Source organism: Periplaneta americana, chromosome 10 (assembly GCF_040183065.1).
Source record: "Periplaneta americana isolate PAMFEO1 chromosome 10, P.americana_PAMFEO1_priV1, whole genome shotgun sequence".
NCBI lineage: Eukaryota > Metazoa > Arthropoda > Insecta > Blattodea > Blattidae > Periplaneta > Periplaneta americana.
Window position 1 is genome coordinate 85533106 of NC_091126.1, and position 22290 is coordinate 85555395.

General features: G+C 34.4%; 1 protein-coding gene across 5 annotated transcripts in view; it reads left to right on the forward strand.

The window, feature by feature from the left end:
* The window catches only part of LOC138707852 (F-box only protein 30-like), a 44125-nt gene that overhangs the window by 12037 nt on the left and 9798 nt on the right, over positions 1-22290 (forward strand). For all 5 annotated transcript variants that reach the window (XM_069837834.1, XM_069837833.1, XM_069837837.1 and 2 more), the window contains exons 4-6: positions 8385-9426; positions 12181-12316; positions 15506-15606. In XM_069837834.1, the coding sequence (XP_069693935.1) occupies positions 8385-9426; positions 12181-12316; positions 15506-15606 (1279 nt within the window). The remainder of the gene's footprint in view (positions 1-8384; positions 9427-12180; positions 12317-15505; positions 15607-22290) is intronic.

A 22290-nucleotide genomic window follows, 5' to 3' on the forward strand; every position in this document is an offset into this window, starting at 1 on the left:
AAAACATGATTCTCAGTACACAAATTAGAGCAACATTAAACTGTTTTTTGTGAAACATAAGTTTAATTATTAGTGAAGAAAGAAAACATAATTAAACATTTTGAAAACAGAGACAGTGAAAATGGTAAAAACTGTACAACAAACACTTCAAGAGTTAAAAAATGTTTGTTATTTCGGAGTTTAAATTAACAACACTATTAATAATACCTAAATGAATTACATTCTTCCATGATATTCACTTCCCCCAACATAATAAAATAATCGGGTTAAGTGTAACCCATTCATGGAAACATGCTTACTATAGGCTACAACATTTAATTTCCCACAATAAATACTTTTTTATTTCAAAGTATTACCAGAAAATATATGACAATTCATTTATAACCATCTTGTTTAATGTCCACAGAACTCCAAAATTTTCGTGACAAACTGGAAACTGTCTAAAATAATTCTTTTATAGTAAACAAAATTAATTGTTTTATGTGAATGTAACAGAAAACGTAACAATGTGAAGGCAATTATTTAACTGATAATTGTAATATTTTATCCCAGTGGTATTCATCTGGGGATACAAAGACATCTTAAGGAGTACAGTATATACAATTTTAAACTCTGTACACAAATTATTTCTTTAAAAGCATTAAATAAATTACACTACTCAACAAATTTGAACTTTTTTTCCATAACATTAATGAAAAAGGCTGATCTTAACTAATTTGCATGTGGTGAACACGAAAATGACAATGAAAAGTTCGTAACACGTCACGCTTTTGTGTTATAGATACTTACTTGATACATTGAAAAATCAGCATTTTTGACCTATTAAAAATTATTTTATTCTCATTTTTTGTGTGAAAATTTTCAAGGGCACCTTAGTTATAATAAAACTGATACATCAGTAACTGATCAGCTATTAAGACTTATAAAAGCCACTCTTCGTGCAATAAAATAGAGAAAGATAAAAAAATACCTTCATTTTTTTCTCTTATGAGAACTGGAATCTTCCCTTTTTAAAAACTAGCAACAATCGCCCATCATCGCTGGACCCATATTCCTTGATACCGTTGCTCCATTGTAGCAATGTCTTGGTGAAATCGCTCTCCCTGCACATCACTTACAGTCTCCAAGCTCTCAGCAAAAAGAAGTCCTAATGCGAATGTAAGAAGTGGATTTTCAGTGACATACTGCAGGCCATTTTTTTTTTTTTAGTCTCTTAGTAACATATCTATTAATTGGCGATAATTTTCTACCTTGTGATTCCCTAAAAGCCCTTTGATGTAAAAGATTTTCATGCTGTTAATTCCTTGGGGTTAATTTTTTTCTCAAAAATGCTGTCCTTAAAAAGTTTTCTAATTTGTGGATCGACAAATATACCTTCTTTTAATTTAGAATCACTGATTTTAGGGAACAGAGTCTTTAAGTGTTGAAAGGCTTCTCCACTCTTATCTAGAGCTTTCGCATAATTTTTCATTAGCCCTAGTTTTATATGCAGTGGAGGAAGAAGTACTTTTTCACATTACACTAGCGGAGGATATTTAATATTACGCTCACCAGGAATATAACCTTCTGTGATAGGCCAGTTCTTCACCACATAATGTTGTGCTGTTGCTGGATTGTCCCACAAACATAAAAAACAACATAACTTAGTAAACCCTCATTGTAATCCAAGCAACAAAGCCATTACTTTCAAATCTCCACAAATTGCCAAGCGATATTCATTACAATTTACTGCATTCAATATTAGTGACATGTTTTCATAAGTTTCTTTCATAGTGACTGAATGAGCCACTGATGGAACATTTTGTATTGCCATTGTGCAATAAAACTGCTTTTAAGCTTAGTTTTAATGAATCGATGAACAGTTCTCCATTCTTCTGAATTATATTGAATATCTAATTCATTCATAAGCCTGTTCACATTTTCGCAGGCACAAACAGAATTTTTCATTACAAAATAACTAGTCAGTTTATCATTTCGTTTTCTGAACACGGAAATTTTGGTATCTTTTGCTAATGAGTTCCATTCTTGTAATCTAGAACCTAATAGTTCAGCGTGTTGCTTGGAAAGACCTGAATCCCTAACTAGGTCATTAAGTTCTGCCTGTCGTATCAGATGTGGTGTTCTATGATGTTCGGGAATGTAGGTGGGATCAGCGGAAGTTGAAGGGTAGTCTGAGGATTCTGATAGTTCGTGTTCCTCTGGAATGACATAATCTTCCCCACTGGGCGGAGGGATAGGGATAGGAAGTTCAGGAGAATGTGGCACTGGTATTATGGCTGGTGGGAAATTAGGATGCACAATTTTATCTTTAGTTTTCCTTGAAAATTCCTGTGGTTTGATAATGCAGAAGTAACAATCTTCCAGATGACTGGTGAGCTTCGCCAAATCATTGTTATTTTTTCCCCGCAACCACTCTGTTAACTTCACGTAACATGTTACACAACACACGTGTGGTGACCAATTTTTATCTTGTTCACCCACTTTATAGCCAAAATACAAGTAATATGCCTTTTTTACATTCTCTGTTCTTTATCGACGTTGTGATTTCAAAGTTAATTCCCCACAAACATAGCAGAAACTATTTGGAAAATTTTTACGGGAACGACGATTGCTATCAATTTAACACTATTACAGAATAACTAGTACCGCTCACAACACTTCCACAATCAGAACTAATCGCTGAATTATTCATTTTTTGTCTAACGGTACAACAGCGACCGTATTTCCTCCTTTCCCTTAGTCAGTTATATCCAGATGTGATCTACCCCCCTTGGAGCTTGCATAATGAGGGTAATAAAACAATAAACCATCGCTAAGGGTAACACTCATTCAACCCACAAAAGTGAAAGTATGTTTCAAATGGTACCTTAAAAGAACGGAAATGCTATATAATTGTGTAAAAGATCGACGTTAAAGAAAAGAACCTCTTTCAAAGTGGCTAGGTTTTAACACATTTTTATACGATTCGCTAACTAGAAAACATAAGTTTCTGAAAAAATGTGACGTGTAGGCACTTTTTCAATGCCATATTCATAATCAGGACATACAAATTACATAAAAATAGTTATTCTTGTCCATGTTATGAAAACCTTGTTGAATAGTGTTATTAGAGCCACATTCAGGGTTAGCTATTGGAATTTGAGAGCTTCACACTCTCTCCTGTCTGTTATAATTAGTATAGTGACAAGATTTAATTTTTAATTACATATACATATATTTTCAAAGCAAACCTGTATAGTTTTGTAGTTGTAGCTTTTGCTGTTCAAAAATTAAATCTTGTGTCTGTACTGTCTAATAATGTTGTGGCCCTGTAATTATAAATACCATTTGAATTCACTTTTTCTTACAAACAATGACAACCATCATTCACTCAGTCCCTTGTTACCACAGCAATAATTATTTTTGTTTTCAATAGTGTAATTGTTTAACGTGGATAAATTTATTATAAAAGGAAAATGTAAAATTGATTGAAAAAGTGAAAATGATGGTAGTGTTTGAACCATGAAGACTGAAAATTGCAACAATTTCTGTCTCAAGGCAGGATGTCGGTGCGAATGGTGTTTGACCATCAACTGACAAGTTTAAAATGCTGAAAAATTTAAAAATGAACAATTTGAAATATTTTATTACAGAAACTGTACATTGAGGGTAACCCTTACGCACTCAGTATATCCTCAAAAAATTTAATATATGTATGTAAACATAGTTATTAAATTAAAAAAAAAAACAAACAAAGAAAAGGGCATGAAAAATTACAATTGCTATTAATGTGGCACCATGTGGTTAATCAGGATTTGACAGGACTTTTTTAACACAATTATCACAATGTCTTCCCTCAGAGATGTTGGCAGAGCAAACTGCCATCGAAATTCTTCGAAAAAAAAACTGGTATCGTCCCTCGAGCACCTATGAGCAAGCTGAATACCTCAACGTGAATTAAGGCATACTTCAGCTTGAAATAGTTGACTGTAGGCTCATAGATCGACTTCTTCTCATGGTGGACCTCAGCTGACTGATGACATCCTACTTCAAAATGTATCGTGAGGTCCACGATGATGCCCTGTTTAGTGTCAGCATTGTATGATAAAATATCGATTCGTCTCATTGACCCATTTTCAGGTAGACAGGTGATTTCTTCTTCTACTATCTAGCCCTTATTTCTTAATTTGGCAGCAATTTTGGATCTTATAAGATGATTTCTAGAGTTCCTCAAGAGCAATCCCTGTTCACAGAATCCCAAGATGTTTCAATCTCCGGGCAGTCATGCCTGCACCGGGTACCATCAAGAGATCTGCTGGGAATGGAACGAACAGCTGTTAAATTTGCTGTCATTTTCAGGCTAGATATCCATTCACTAGTCGAAAGCCCTTTCTTGTTTGCAATAAAACTGTTGGCGGCTGTTACTTTGTTGTATATCTCAACACGTTTTTCCCATCCTGAAAGGGTCTTCCATGATTCATATTCACGACCCCGCAATTCTTCTCTAAAATTACGAATTGTAGCTTTAATAAAGTTTTCAGGAAAAGAAAGGCAGAGGGAATCACACGATTATTTGAGTTCGACATCTGTCTCATCATGTTAACATGCGGATTATCTGCTCTGATGAATGATAGACAGATGTTATATTGTTGAAGAAAAGCTTCCCACGAAGTGCGTATTAACTGACATTCTTTTTACTTTTTACTAGCGTACAGCATGCTATTTGGAATATCAGTCAGGAGGAAAAGCATTTCTTTAACAGAGCTTCGAAGGATCTTATCAATGTCTTCCAAAAAACTTCGAGATAATTTATGTAAAGGAGCCATTTGCAGGGGTTATGAGCTTGGGCCAGATATATTGATTAACAATATTAAGTTTTTGATCAGGCCGCAACATAGGTGTCGATACTAAAAGTTCAAGATCCTTACAAAGGGAAACTATTAATTCTTTGGATTTAAACTGCAGCTCATCATTGAAAGTTATTCCTAAATATTTTATTGTGTCTTCTGGTCCAATGGCCTTTATATAGAGTCATGGTGAAGAAACAAATCCTTTTCAAGTAGCTTTCCTTTATGAATATTAATTAACGCCGATTTCTGAACATTAAGTTGTAGACCAATATTTTGAAGTAAAGATGCAACTATCATAACGAGCTTTTGTGATGCGTTCATGGATTTACCAATGACAACTATGTCATCTGCAAATGCTGATGCAGTAGGACTGTCTAAAACGGAATTAATTTGGAAATCATATTGGTCAATGATATGTTTTTCTGTCAGTTCTTTAATAATGAAATCAATGGATAAATTAAAAAGGAGGGTGTACAATGGAGATCCTTGAAAAACCCCTCTTTTGAGTTCGATATGATCAGGATTTGAACCTGAAGAATGGATGGTAGTGAAGTTTCCTTTGGTTAAAGTATTTATTAATTTGCAAAGGCAAGTCGGTAAAGGCTGCCTGTTAAGTGTTTGTTCTAGATGTTCGAAACCCACGTTATCAAAAGCCTGAGTTATATCTAACATGACGATATTAAGATCTTTCTTATCTTGCTTAGCTTGTTGTAAACAACCGTCAGCTAACGAAATTACAATGAATTGTAAATTAAATATGGTCTTGTTTCAAATCTATGTGATCCATTCTTTCCTTCTGCACTATTTGCAACCAAAATCAATCGAACAAAGCTCTGAAACCATCTCCAATTCACCGACACTAGGTAACAAAGTAATCATGTGAGTAAGGGCAAGCCAGCTATTTTTTTTTAACACAAACCCGAAAATTGAAGTAAAATCTCAAATATAATGCATAATATTATACAATGCTACAAATTGGCATTAGAGATATAGTATGAATTAGCATTGTTAGCTGCAAAAAATAAATCACCTTATACTACAGTAGTCTCTCATTGTGCCTGGTGCTTTGATTGTAGCAGATAAAATGATAGTGATATTTGACATGTGTAGGTCGCAAAATTCTTGGCATGGCAAATTGAGCAAATTGTAAAGAACATTAAAATTGACAGAAATTTTTAGTTTAAATTGAATAATGAATGAATGTTTCTAATGAAGTCAAGTTCTTTACAAGGATAGCCATACAAATGACATTATGCTGGAAGGTCCATATTTTTAGCTAGTTGTCTTCCGTCCATCATTAACTCTTGCTGGATTCTAATTTGTCCTCTTTTTTGTTATCAGATCATAAATAATTATATAAATTACCATTAACTATGCAAATATGAAATGTAATAAGAGTGAAAATATTTAAGCTTTTCTGCTGTCATTTATTATTGGGTTGGGTGGGTTGGGTACACTGCAAGTGCTAAATAACGGCCAAAGAATACTGGAACAGCTGCATCCCTTCAATGTATTTCTATGAGCAGGGATTTTTTTTTGCACTTATATCAATGAAATATAACACAAACTGCTTGAATTCTAAACCATCTCTGAGTCTTACACTGAACGAAGATATGTACCCGAATTGAGATGCAGACTCACCTCATTAAGAAATAAGAATCACATTAATTAAGGATTTATATAATACTTAACCAAAATATTTTACTGTGTTATAATTAGGTTTGCAATGTTTGTACAAGGATTCAAGACTGAGGATGTGCGTGACATCCCAGATCACATATATAATGGACTGCTCAGCCTTATAGGCTTTGACGGTAACAACTTTTGTCAGGTTTACTATGCTGCCATCTAGTTGTTACATAAGGAGTCACGTCATAACTCCCATTTGAATTGCATTAGCGACTGTATTGCCATCTTGCGTTTGTTTACGGTGGACAGGTGGCGATCCTGGCAGTTGTTCTCTTCAAAGTGCTGCTGATTTTAACATAGGGATAAGCAATCTGTTATATATGTGATCAGGGGTGACATGACGTCACTGTGGAAGGACAGTCATATCACAGCACAAATAAAATGAACCTCGGAAAATGTTGACAAGATTTTATGTAACTTATATAAAGTATAAATAAGAAGTTGCATCAGACGAATAATGAAACAACTTTGTAATAGCGAAAAACATTACATGAACAACTAGTGCTTATAAAATGATTTTCTTTATTATAAATATGCGCCTATTACCTCAATGGATGTGAAGGAAGCTTCTGTACTTACAAGCTATGTTTGAGTGACAATCAAAGGAGAGTAAAATAAATTAAATAATTTGCGAATTTATGTACAGTAAAATCCCTCGTAACCGGCAATACCAAAACAACTGCACTTTTGTCTGGGCAAAATAAAAAAAATGTTTAAATCTGCCATAGTGCTACAGTCTGGGCCGTCAGCTTTGGCACATTAGGAAGTTCATGCCAACTTTCATTTTCAGTGAATATTCAAACCTAAAATTAGTGTATTATTTGTGTTGTGTGATGTGTTTTAATAAAAAAAATTCACACAGTTTTTATGTTTATTTACTTATGTTCTGGCCGTCAGTGTTGCCACATTAGGAAGTTTGCACCAACTTTAATTTTCAGTGAATATTCGAACTTAGAATTAGTGTATTATTTGTGTTGTGTGATGTGTTTTAATAAGAAAAATCCACACAGTTTTTAATGTTTATTCAGTTATGAGCAAGTGGTAGAGAAACAAGCTTCATATGGCTGCAGTTTCAACATTTGGCACAATGAAATGCGAACTTTTTTTTTGTATATACTGGTATTTATTCAATTATCCAGCAAAATCTCGTGGTCTCTTTGGTGCCAGTTAAGGGGGATTCTACTGTACATTATTATCCAATGTAAGCTAATCATAGTAGCTACTGAACACAAGTAGGTGATAAAAATACAATAATTTATTTACGTTAATAAAAATCACTGGTCATCATATTATGTGTATAATATATAAAGGAGATAATTTATTGTATCATGCTTTCATAGTAAAAGCAGTATGAAATGCATTAATTTTTTTATTTCAACCCTACTACACCTGAGCGCATTCTTGTCATTACGTGACACTCTCTCCCTGTCTACTTCTATAGTAAATGCTGAGTGAACCAGAGCATCGTTTGCTGTACGAATATTGCAAGCCTAGTTATAATACAGTACATGTAACATTGTTTGATTTTAATAAGTGTTATGTGATGGGAAATATCAGATTTATTATTTAACAGCTTGACTGTTTTATAAGTTAAAAGAAGTAATTTAATGCATTATTTTGGATATAATTTTTTCAGATGTAATTATGTATTCACTAACAAATTTTGTGGTGCAAAGTTGATAGGAAATTGTTTGTTATGGTTATTCACTACATTGCATTATATAATAATAAAATAATTACAATAATATTGATATGATATAATGATGTATTATTATTATCATTATTATTATTATTATTATTTAGCATCTATAAATATTTAATAATTATTTTTTAATGATTTATTGATTGTTATTTTTTTAATTTTAGGACTTCAAAGCAGTGTCTGCAGTGAACTTTACAAAGTAACACGAGGAAATCTTGATGAGTGTACTACAGATTCCTTAATACACATTACAGCAAAGTCACATACTTCACAATACAATGGCTCACCAGATTTGGTTAATTCGGAGACGTCCACTGTGGAAGAAAGTTCCATTAATGGTGTGGAATACACAAACAGATCGCCTTCAACTCATTTAAATGGAATTTTAAGACAACAGACAGAAATTGGGACTTGTCAGAGTTCGTACACACAGGCTAATAAACGGATTTTAAACAACAGTCAGAGTGATACGTCAGTAGGTTTAAATATGGAATCAAATTTAAATTGTTTAGAAATGACGGAAGAGAACAAAGAAAACATGCCAGATAACTTAAACGTATTTGAGTCTTCTTATAATGAAGAACAAAATGGACACTTCAGTGTGTGTTTTGTTAACAATACTCAAGTCAGTGAAATATTTTCTGCCTCTATGACAGATCATGCAAGCTCCATTATACCACCTCCGCCTTCCAGTCCTCCAATGATTGTATCTTTGGGTTTGGATCTCACTCTGGAATCCATTACACGATACCAAACGAAACCAAAGAACATGTATACTTTTCTATGTGCTCAAGAATTCCGTCGAGATGAATATTCCTGGCATTACAAGAATGTTCATAGTGATATTCATGGTGGACTGAATGGATGGTTAGAACACCGTTGTCCACTAGCACATTACGGTTGCATGTATAGCTTGCGTCGATTTTATCCAATGGTGAAAGGCTCTACTGTGATACATAATGATACTCTTGAGAGTTTTGGTGTGAAGCCATTTGTTCCTTATGAAATTCCTGTGTTGAAGCGCTGCCCAAAATTTACAAGTGCTGTCCAATCAACAACGAAAAAGGCTCATAATTTTCCTGGATTTAATGTACAGAATTCAGAAGATATGCAGGATTGGTCACTGATATCTTCACAGCACCTTGCATTGTGTCAGCTTCCATTTGAAGTACTGCGTCATGTCTGTCGTTTCTTGGACTCTTTCAGGTATGTAATTACGAGGCGCGTCCATAAAGTAACTTTCCCACTCGTCCCACAGCTAGCAAACCATATGTTGCGTGAAGTGACTGCGTGTACGTGATAGAGTAATGTCCTGGCATGGTGCATGCGCTATCAGAACTTCCTAAGTGCTCTCAGTAGCTTCGTTGCATTGGTTGAAGATGGATGTTCCTATTCCAGCTCCTGCCGAGCGTGAAGTGCAGTCAGTGATAAAGTTTTTGAATGCCCAGAACATAGCGCCAATTGAAATTGATCGTCAGCTCTGCCAGGTCTATGGGCCTAACGTCATGAGCAAGCAGATGCTGCGTTGCTCCACAAGGTCGTCTGTGATGATGGTTGGCCTCCCACTGCGCTCCTCGTCATGCACATTTTGGCATTCTGCTGAAAATTGTCTACAGCAGCAATGCGCCATCTGCTTGCCCATAGACCTGGCACAGCTGACGATCAATTTCAATCAGCGCTATGGCCTGTGCACTCAAAAACTTTTTCACTGACCGCACTTCACACTCGGCGGGAGCTGGAATAGGAAAGTCCATCTTCAACCAATGCAACGAAGCTACTGAGAACACTCGGGAAGTTCCGCTAGCCCATGCACCATGCCAGGACATTACTCTATCATGTACATGCAGTCGCTTCGGGCAACATATGGTTTGCTAGCTGTGGGACGAGTAGGAAAGTTACTTTATGGTCACGCCTCGTATTTTTCTTTTAATGAGATTTCCTTTCACTTGTAATTGAACTCTTGAGAGTGAATGTTTCAAGAAGTACATAGGGATTTGTGGTTTTATGTTACACTTATTGATATAGCCTAGATCAGTGGTATTCAATCTGTTTTGCTAGTGTACCCGTAAAATGATTTTTTTTTTTGTCCTTTACACCCCCAAACTACATTGTAATTATATGAGAAATAACAGGAAACAATGAAAATATGTAAACTGAAATAATTAGACCAGACGACATTTTGGGAGGCAGTCAGCTGCTATATGTGCCGTAGCATTTCTGGTATGTGATGTCACAAGCTTGTACAGTAGAACCACTTGGAATCAGTCTATAACAAGTACTTCCCGAGTTCGTTTGTTCACGTGTGAGTGTTTCAATACATTGAATAAGTAAAACTAACATTTACTGTGTGTGTGTAAGATAAATAAATGGAAGAAGAAACTGTAAAAAGACACGTATTGCACAGGCAGGCGCGGAAAATAGTGTTTAAAGCGTATAATTATTTTAAAAACGTTGACGAGCAGAATGCAGCCGGCCATCTTGATGCTGGCTGCAATGTTGCCAACGCGCAAGAAATGACTGTAGAAGCATGTTGTGTGGGAATGAGAACCGTGCAAAGAATATTGTTAGTGAAGGAAAGAGGGTTTGTTTGGTGTCATGCTTACAGTAATCAATGGCTAAGGTAATTATTGTCTTTTGATAATTTAAATTCTCTCTTGTGCTATTTGTATTGCACGTGCACATGAAGTATGATGTGGCAATGTTGTACACTGCCTTGCTTCTCTATTTGTCTCTCTCAACGCAAACACTAGCAGACTACCGCCTTCCGAATTGCCGTCGACTCTAGCAACAAATATAATAAAATATGTCAGCATTTTTACATACGCAGTCAGTGGGTCAGTGGAATGCATACCTATTGAGACAAACCCGCATACCCCTGGGGGTATGTGTACCATAGATTGAATACCACTGGCCTAGATCGTTGGAGTTATTGAAAGAAACTGAGCATATTTTAGTACAGTAAAACCTTGGATTACGAGCATAATTCATACCGAAAACGTGCTCTTGATCCAAAACACTCATATATCAAAGCGACTTTCGCCATAAGAAAACAATGCAATCTCAGATTAATTCGTTTCACAACTTTTATTCATATAAAGTACAGTATAATTTGGGTAAAATTCAATGCAGTAGTGCAACATAAATTACTTTACTGTATTTTGTTATTGAGTGTCTTTCACATGTTTTACTGCTTAGTAAACTTCTTGAATATTTAAAGAAAATATTTCCACTATCACTAACACAATCACTTCAGACTGCTTGACTGCCTGGAATCTTTTGCTTTGACTAAGAACCTATCCAATGACACCTACTTTTGCCTTGTTCTGAGAATTTTGCAGAACTGTGACATTGCGTTGTCATTAAACAGATTTATCGCATTCACTGCTACAACCTTATCAGAGTGGTGAATTTGAACAAAATTTTGTGCTGCTTCCCACTTTTTACACACCTCTTTAATCTCATTTGAAGCGAGGAATTCGTCCGCTCTTTTCTCCTCTTCCTCCTCAGACAAGATCCCCTCCATTGCCTCTTGCTGTTGCTCGCAAGTGAAGTAAGTTACGTACAAATGATGCTGATTGTATTGCAAGACATCGCTCGTTTATCAAACAAATATTTCCTCATTGTTCGTTCGTTTTGCAAAACACTCGCAAACTGAGTTACTCGTAATCCAAGGTTTTACTGTATGTTTTCTTTTGCATAGAAAAATATCATTGTTCTTGTAATCAATATGTAGCAACTTTTCCTTTATCAAAATAAATTGGATAAAAATGGAGATAAAATAGATTGGACATATTACAAGATTGAAATATCCTTGTTCTTATAACAAGTAGATCATTTACATTTCAAAATTGGATATAATATATGAAAAGTTCAATAAATGAATCTATTATAGCACTGATAGGCCTACTGATTGCATAATTGTATGATTTGATGTAAAGTCTGCATTGTTCATGATTTCAGTTTGTGTAACCTGGCTCTAACTTGTCGTCGTCTGCGTGAAGTATGTTGTTCTTTGTTGGAAGAAAGGGGACTTGTAGTTCAACAATGGAAGAAAAGATATATTGGATCCAAAGTTTCGTGGACTATTGCTTATAAGGTAAAATGTTATTTCTGCTACATCTCTTATGATATGGTAATTCTGTAAGGTGTAACTGGGGTTCAAATATGAGTCTTAAATTCATGTTCTTAAAATCTGCATCAATAATATTTTACATTGAATACATTGAAAACTTTTGTGTTTCTCCTTTCTTTTTAGTAGGTACCTTATAATTTTATACAAATATTCAACAGTTGCACACGCACGCACACACACACACACACACACACACACACACACACACACACACACACCCACACACCCCCACCCGTCTGCCCGTGTGCACATGCACACACATATTCACGCACACGCACATTCATAACCCTTTTACATCATCACACTGCCAACACATTTGAATGCCAAACTTCTATCCAACCAATTTTAGTTCAGATAAAATAACCGTATCTTTCTTTCTTTTTTTCTTTCTTCCTTCCTTCTTTTCTTTCTTTCTTTTTTTCTTACTTTCTCCCTTCCTTAGGGCTTTAATTCTACGTAAGTGCCTTCCCTGACAATGTTCAATGTGTCAGATCAATTAAGATTTGTTTTTCCACATGCTTCTGTTCCATCTAAATCCAGACCTATGTAGTATTCTTCACAAGAAATTAATTTTCCATGCAAAATATATTTATGATTTGTAGCAGTTTGGTGTAAGTCGGCACTCTCTTTTTTTTATGACACGAAATTACTTAATAGTTCTCCATATCACTGCCATATTAAAATCGTCTATATCAACATTTCTTTCATCAGGCCTGTAGAGTGTTTGGGCACATAGAATACCATTGGGCACATAGGTCTCCTCTTAGCAAACATTGCCTTCTTTTTAATATAACTTAAATAAGTTACTTACGTAGTTTCTAACATGTATAAAGTAACATAAGTCAATCTATTCCATTTATTTGGTTATTGGAAATATAAAAAAAATAATATAATTATAAGTCTATTTATAAGCAATATAAAGCGTTTATACTTGTTGCAATGCATAGTTACAGTACTTAAATTTACTTCTCTTATTTTATATACATTAGAAAGTACGTAAATAACTTATTTTAATTGTGTTACAATGAGGTGGGGGACATCCGCCAAGAAGACACAATACACAATTTGACTATGGTTACTTTTCTATTTTTTAAGTTCACTGCCTTTTTTGATCTAGTACTAATTTATAAACTATGATTTTGTAACTAATATATTACATGAGCACAGCATAAGTCTCAAACTGACGAATATTTTCAGTCACTGTTTAACTAAATGCCACCTGTCATGTGATCACAAAATGATGTTATCTATTCGGTGTCTTATCTTGCTGTTAGCCAGTACCAGGAAGCATTGAGAATTCTTATCACCTTCACTCCCCATTCTGCCATCATAAATACCCCTCACATTGTTTCTTCGTATGGTAATTAGATTGCCTCTGTATGTGATTGTGCGACTTTACTCAAATATGAACCAACATGATGTAAAGCAAATCATTATGTTCATGAAAAAAATGAAGGAGATCTTTTTCTCGAGCAACTGATGTCAATTGTCATTGTATAAGACTGGGAACATTACTGCAGTTATGTAGAGGCATTAGAACAAGAATACTGGGAGCAGAAGAGATTATAGACAATATGATCAAAAGCATATGTGAATAGCGATAATGATGAGGATGAGGAGGGAAGAAAGAGGACGACGGCGTCAATGGTGTTGTTGGCGGTGGCATTGGTGGTGGTGCTTGTGATGATTGTGGTGAAAAAGAAACTGATGATGATGCATGCACATTATTGTTCATTTTGTTCAGTCTATGATCATACAGCGCACATTTTTACTGTGATCTGTTACCATAGTAATGTGAGCAAACGTGGCGTCAAGTCAGCCTGTTGTCTGAGGAAGAAGGTGTAAAAAGCCTTCTTGTCAGTGTTGTTCTCGTGAGCTCCACAGGGAGAGAGTGTGTGTGTGTATGCAAGTGTGCATCAATTCCTTTCCGGGGTGTAACTACAGGATGGATGGATTGGGTAATTCTAGGGGCTCAAAAGGTGAGGTGGCCCACCTATTATTATTATTATTATTATTATTATTATTATTATTATCATCATCATCATCATCATCATCATCATCCTTCCAAGTATTAGACCATGTGGCCCGTTGCAGTCTCAAAGAAGAATTGTCCCTCCAGCATTTCTTGGGATGTCCCAGTGATCTCTTAACTTGAGGGAGATAATGAAGCATAGCTCTTGGAATTCTGTGCTATGACATCCGTTGTAGATGGCCCATCCAGTGGCCTGGTAATTTTGTATGTAGTGGAGAATTGGCTTTAGTCCCATTTCTTCCATTACTTCATTATGTTTATGATCCCAACTATTATTATTATTATTATTATTATTATTATTATTATTATTATTATTATTATTATTATTAATTTATTTATTTTTTGTTTGTTGCAAGAGCATTCTTAAAATTAAATATGTTCAATACATGGTATTCGCAATTCAGTGTAGGTACAGTATACAATGCATTGATGTTCATATTCATATACAGAAGTCAGAGTGAATTTCAAAGAAGTACCTAAACAATTACAAAAGATGATTTGTTACAGAAAATGGTCTATGTAAGCCTGAAGTCCCCTTTTCTAAAGACAGTAATTGACTTTTTTCAGAAAAGTGTTGTTATACAAATTAAAAATCAGGACTGAAAGTCTAAAGAACTTGATCAGCTTATTCACCTTTCCTTAACCAGGCATACTTTGAAGTTTATTGTTTATTTTCTTGAACTGTTACTCAAAAGACGTAATTTAATTTAATTGCAATAGACAAGAATGTGAAATTGTTTTTGAGTATAATTTTTTTACATTATAAGAAAATAATCCAACATTTTCAAACTCTCTTAAATACAAATTTCGTGGAAAGCTATTTTTCCCTTCCAGGATAGTAAAATCTTGTTGGGATATTAAGTTTACATATTATTTATTTTATTTCCTTGTGTATGCACTGAAGACTTATAACTTCTTACAAGACAAAGGCTCCCTGCTTTGCTGGGTTTTGCATCTTATCTCCTCCACTGATTACAATACTTTCTGTAAAAAAAAAAAGTATTTTCTGCTTGAGCAAGTAATTATGTACAATAAAATTTGTATTAAAGGGGTTGTGAAATATTTTTTAATTTTCCTTTTGCTCTTGATTACATTCATATTACTTTCTTTTATACTTTCAGCGCTGGTTTTTCAGCACTGCTTTCACTCCTGTACGGCAATGGGGATTTGAAGAAGAGGATCACATGTCAAACCACTTACGGAGCTGCGTGTGTTTCGAAAGGCAAGTTGTATTTACACATTTTATAATACTATTTTTGCACAATATTTTGATATAAAAAGTGCATTAAAATGGATGAAATCTCTCCATGTTTGTAGTAAGTATTCTTTGTCAAAGAAATTAGTGAAATCATTCCTTGGTTTTGTGATTGTTATTTTTGGTGTGGCGGCAACTATTTCATTCGTGAATATTGGTATGACTCCTCTCAATGTATCTAGATGTTGCCATATTTTCAGCTTAGTTGCCAGAAAGTATATTATTGGACATTACAGAATCGTCAGGTTCTGTTTTAGCTAATGTTGTATTAGAAGAGTTACAGTAAAGGGTTTCAATGCATAATAATTCATGGAGGATTGGAAAAACTATCAGTTTTTAAGGCAAAGAATTTATTATTAATATCAGAGAACATTTTGAAATGGAACGTAAAAATAATAACCCTTATTACTCCTCAGTCAAGCAGTGCAAATAAAGCAGATTCTTAGCATGTAAATAAGTGCATGGCTTCTCTTATAACTGTACAGAATTTCGGAAAGTCAAGCAACATTAATTTTTTACGCAAAGTAAGCTTTAAACAAATTAAATCAATAGATAAAATGTCCACTATCTTCTGGTATTTTAGTTCAGAATATTAATTCTCAAGACTGAAAGAAACAAATGTAATTATAACAGTATTACTGATCATTCTAAGTGTGCAGTTAAAGATAAATTGGAGATCATGACGTACCCTGATTTATGATCTACGGCATGTAACTTGAAACAATCATTTTAAGAATGATATGAACTTGCCTATATTATATTCTTCTTTTAGTACGATATAGCAATTAATGGCTTCAAAATGAACGTGTTACACTTCATAACTTATAAATTTTAATACAGTGACACTGTTTTGTTACACCACGGGGTTTTCATTTGCCTCGTTGCCCGCACGGCTAGTGTGTTTCCCGCCTGCTTCCACTAACAAAAACCGCGCCATACAGTGACAGTTGTGAGTTAGGTTACCATCTGCACTCATGTGTGAAGGTTGAATTAGTCATGTTGTGTTGCGTGTGTATGTGTTCGGCATTGTTGCAATTCGATTTTCATTACGTGAACGTGTGTATATGCTTACTATGTACATAAAATACAGAAAATCTTGTGCGAGAACACGACAGAACTTCCGTAACAAATTTCCAAATAGACCCGTACCTAATGCCACTACAGTAAGAAGGTAAGTCAAAAAATTCAAACAGACAGATTCAGTGAATGATCGTAAAATACAAAGGAGGAGACATGTTCTTACAGAAGAAAAATTAGACGAGATAGGACAGAGACTAGAGCACATTCTGCAAAAATCTCTTAAGCGTTTGGTGCAGGAAACAGAAGTAAGTTACTAGTCCGCTCGTCAAGCAACAAAATTACTCAAATTAAGGCCATACGGAATTCCGGTATTTCAGAAGTTAAATGAACAAAATCCCAATAAGAGATTGCATTTTTGTAATTGGATTTTAGAGAAAGTAAATTCTGAGAAAATTGATCCGACATTAATTAATTTTTTTGATGAGGCCTATTTTCATTTAAATGGACACGTATCCTCACAAAATCATCGGTATTACAGTCAGGAGAAACCCATTCTTGTACTCGAAACACCTTTGTATGGTGAAAAAATAGGCGTGTGGTGTGCAATAAACGGACACAGAATTATTGGGTGTATTTTCACTCAGGGCACAATTACCAGTGAGCATTATGTGAATGAGATCTTTGACCCATTTTTAGATGAGGTGACTTATGGAGACGTTCCTCAGTGTATTTCCAACAAGACTCCGCCACTGCTCATACTGCCGAAGAATCCATGAGAGAATTGCGTCGAATTTTCGGAAGAAGAATTATCAGTAGAAATTTATGCGCCCCACGAAATCCAGATTTAACACCATGCGATTTCTATCTATTGGAATGGGGGGGGGGGCACTTAAAAATAAGGTTTATGCTAAAAAGCCGCATATAATAAATGAGCTTAAAGACTATATAAGAGCTGAAATTGAGTCAATCAATGGAGCAGAACTTCTTAAAGTAATTAATAATTTCATAAGAAGGTGTCAACAGTGTGTAGCAGTTGGTGGGGGACATTTTCAACACCTACTTTGAGGTGGGTAAGTACAAATTCCTATACTAAATGTTTCAGTACTGGCAAACCAGGTGGCCACTTGGCTGCAGATATGCTCCTAGCAGCGGGCGATGGGAAAATGAAAACCAAGCGGCTAAACAAAACAGCATCACTGTATTATAATCTTTCAAGGATTAAGTACAGACCTAAAAGTCTAAAAGAATGAAATACTAATTATATTCCATATTTGTGATTCAAATGATAACACTCACTTATATTTTATTGCCATAAAAATTGCTCTGGAATAATTTAATACATTTCAAAGCCGAAAATGAACTCTCTAATGATGTAGTTGAAGGAATTTTAATATGTTCCAAAGCTTAAAATGAATGCTCTAATAATGTAGTTAAAAGAATTATTACTAAAACCTTTTCCCTTGCTCCAGAAACTTTAGCGAATGTGATAATTTAGAACAATCTAAGAACTTCAAATATGATCATTCTGGATGTGAAATAAAGTGTGATTAGACCTGCAGTGTTACGAAAAAGATCATGAAACAAAGCATGATTGGATTGCAGTGTAACTGTCATACATTTCATAATAAAGCCTCTTATATTTGTCTTCCATAGTTAACACATTCCTACTTTCGTAATTTCTTTGGTGGATCACTACATAACTTGTGTTTTTTGCCAAAATTTCCAGTATCACTGTTAAGTTTTGAGAGCAGAGTTTCCTACGAATTTCTCTTAAACAGTAAGTGATGTTTAAATATTTAGATTGTAAAATATTGTACATTACCGCTGTGAAAGAGTGCATGCCTTCAAATAAATTCAAAACAAAATTAAACTGAAAGTCGCGTAACTTAGCTAAAAATTCGTCTGTGTCCTTTATAACAGCACTAGTTCAAACTCCAGGGGATTCTAAGATTTTGAGCACGATATTGAGCAGTAGGCCTAGTTTATACCAAGTAGCTGCAGTAGTTCCATCTCATAGGAACAAGTCGGGGAAATCATTTGTGATGGAATTCGTCCACGAAATTAATTGTCTTTGTAGAAGAGCTAAAAAATGTCACAAAGCTACTAGCCTAATTGTTACAAAAAGTATATGACAGACACTGATGCAGGAGACAAATTGAGATATCACTAGATTCAACCTGTGTGCTTAACAATGTATCAAAATTGCTTTAGGAATTCTTTCCTTTACACTCAACAAAACTACATATAGTTGAAATGCCGGAAGTGTGGCTCCATCATAAGTTTGGGCAGTCAGTTTATTTCTACATTCAAATTGGTTCAGTGTTCATAACCAGATTTGCAATCTTTTCTGCACTTTGATCAGAACTGACGTCATTGAACCCTTCAAGAAGAAAGGTAGATTTTTAGATTTTAGTTTAGCAGGTATTGAAAATTTATTGCCCTAATGGCATTTCGACAATGCAAAAGTATAGTTGTACTAGTTGTAGTTCACCATTTGACCAATGGCAGTTAATTTTAGCGAATGCAGGGCAAATGCCCTTATCTTCGAGACCCTTACATGAGATGCTACATTACATGCTAAACATTTCTGAACATAGTTTAGAACTGGTCGGGACAAGTTACTTGGTTGAGGTTCTTTCCGGGGTTTTCCCTCAACCCAATATGAGCAAATGCTGGGTAACTTTCGGTGCTGGACCTCGGACTCATTTCTTCATCTCATTCAGACTCTAAAGAACCTAAGATGTTGATAAAGCATCGTAAAATAACCTACTAAAATAAATAAAATAGTTTTGAATCTACATGCAGTAAAACTTTTACCCCACTTACATACCCTACAGTACATAGATATCAGAGTTTAGATGATGTCACTGAGTTTAGTATGAACTACTGGTATTGTAGAACCACATTTTAGAGTTTTATTGAACTACAATGCCTCATGCTTTGTGTGGGAATTTAATCTATATTTGAGTGTTCTTTCATATTTTTCTGTTAAATTATAAAATCTGCAATTTCAACTAAAACCTAAGGACTTATCTTGTGTTAAAGGAGAATGTCTGGAGATCACATTTAACATACTGTTTAGTGATTTGTTATAATGACTAGACTTGACATTTGCGATCATCATTATCATCTGCAGCCATTGCCAGTGAACCAACATGTCAGCTGACCAGAACTGGCTGTGATTTGCTGCTCGAAATAAAAGTGAATCAAAGTAGTGATGATTAATTTTGTCCTAACTTAATATCTTAACCAGAAATCTCCAAAACTGTCATTTCTAATCATCCTTACATTCAGATCTATTGAAAGCATTTTAGCCAATTTGCAATAAATTTGAAGAAATATTTTATGTTGATGTGTGGTCATTTTGTATAAAAAATGCCAATTATATCTTCCTTTTGAAATATAGATTAACTTAACAGTAACTTTCCGAACTCTCTTTCGATCACTGTGGTTTGAATACATTTTTCTGTGTTTTTCTGAATATGCTGTCTGTTTCAGGGTTGTCTAATTTAATCCTATAAATTGTTAGCCTATTTCGACCTTATGTGTGTATAGAAATATTTTCTAAACTCAATTGTAGATGATAGTGTTCGAGTAAAAGCATTAATGAAATTACATTTTAGATTTTACTCTGTGAAGTGAATATATGTGCAATATATGATATGATATATATTTGATGTCAACATTTACATCCATGTAATGTGGACCTCACAATTTTATATCCAGTGCCACAATTACATTTATTACAAATATATCTTTTGTAGATGCTCTTATAATTTAACTTTCGACCCCATTTAAATTGATCACTATTCCCACCTTTGAAACCTAACAACTTAATTTACATTATTCAAAATTGACACTTTTACGGCTCTGTTCTTGATTTTCAGTTCACTTATGTCGAACACACACTGTTTCTAATAATATTTGTTACTAAAACATACTACACCATTGCCCAATATGTTCGTTATTAAGTCTGTTTCTTGTGTACATTCTACACTAATTTTCTACATATCATACTTCGCTATCCTAGCTAGCCTCCCCTGCCATACTCCTCACCTATTTTCATTATCTCTATCGTTTTACTTAACTTCTATTACACTCTTCTAATTCATTCAAAATTGACATTTTTATCACTCCGTTCTTGATAGTTCATAGTATTCTTTTGTCGTACCTTCAAACTATTAAATTTAGAAATAAAAAATATAACTAAGTAGTTTCTAACCAAGTCAAAAATGATATTATCAGTGAGTCTATAAAATGTATACCTGCCAAAATTGAATTTACTTATTAACTCCGTAACTTTACTTTCATTTAATAATTTCTTCCTTTTATTTTTTATTTTAGCAATTTTCTCCATATTTTAGTTTGTGTATTTGTTCATTATTAAGAGATGCTGGCTTTCCTCCAATTTCTCCATACTGCAACACTTGATACTTTCTTCCATGCATAATTCTATATCTATAACACAAAAACAAGTGTATAAACATATTTATCTAATTATAACTTCCCCCCCCCATTCAATTCTAGCTATTTCATTTATTCTTTCTATTCTAATTTTTTTTTAGCCAGAAATAGATATAGACCTAATTGCTTTTGAAACTTTGTGTTATTATTATTCATAACTTTTCTTATATCTATATCTTTATTCATTTGTAGGAACTTTTCATTTATAAATTTCGTCCGTATATCTTTTGTATGTTAATATTCAAGAACAATATGTATATCATCTTCTCTTTGTCCACATAATGGGCACATGTAGAGGCAAGATGAGATGTGATGACACTTGTCTGGTTAGGCTGAATATGTTCAGATCACATACCAAAGTGAACAGTTTTGGAACATGCTCTGCAGATAGCCTCTCGTGCAGGACATATACTTTTATTATAACATTTCATATCACAGTAAGAGTATTTTTGAGTTTCAGCTGTCAACGCTGCTGCTGTGACATCTTCAGACAATTACAGTAGAACCTTTATTGTCTGCGGTAATGAAGGAAGTGAACTGAACGGTTAATTGAAAAAATCAGATAATCCGTACCAGGGATGGTTTTCATCAATTAAGTGTATAATACAGTTTCATAGGTAATTCAAAGTTCCTGTCGTGCTGCACGCACTGATGTCTTCATACTAGACACTATACTGTGCAATATTATGCTCACAATAAATAACAAACAAAATGAAGTACATTAATATGTAGCACTTTAACCTTGTTTTTTTTTTATTAAATCGCCCACAGTTGTAACGCCAATCTCATATTCTGATGCGAAATGTACCACAGTTTCTCTTTTCCAAAGCCACTTAATTATTTGCACATTCTTTCGATAATAATTAGCACAAGTTTCCTTTTGACATTCCTGGAAGATACAGTATTTTGCAGACAAGTAATAAAGTACGGTCACTTGAACAGGAGGACAATACTGAATGGTGCATGGGTTTGCAATTATGTGGAAGTTCTTGGGGACATTTCTCTGAAAGCAGATTGTGACTATTTTATAAGTTGGGAAAACACCCCCTCCCAGAAGCAACTATTTATGTTGCCGTCAACAGCAGAAGTATTCCTACTACATACTGTATAATGCTAGTGATAAAGGATTGTAATAACCCTCTCTAGAAAAAATACGTACAGTACTAA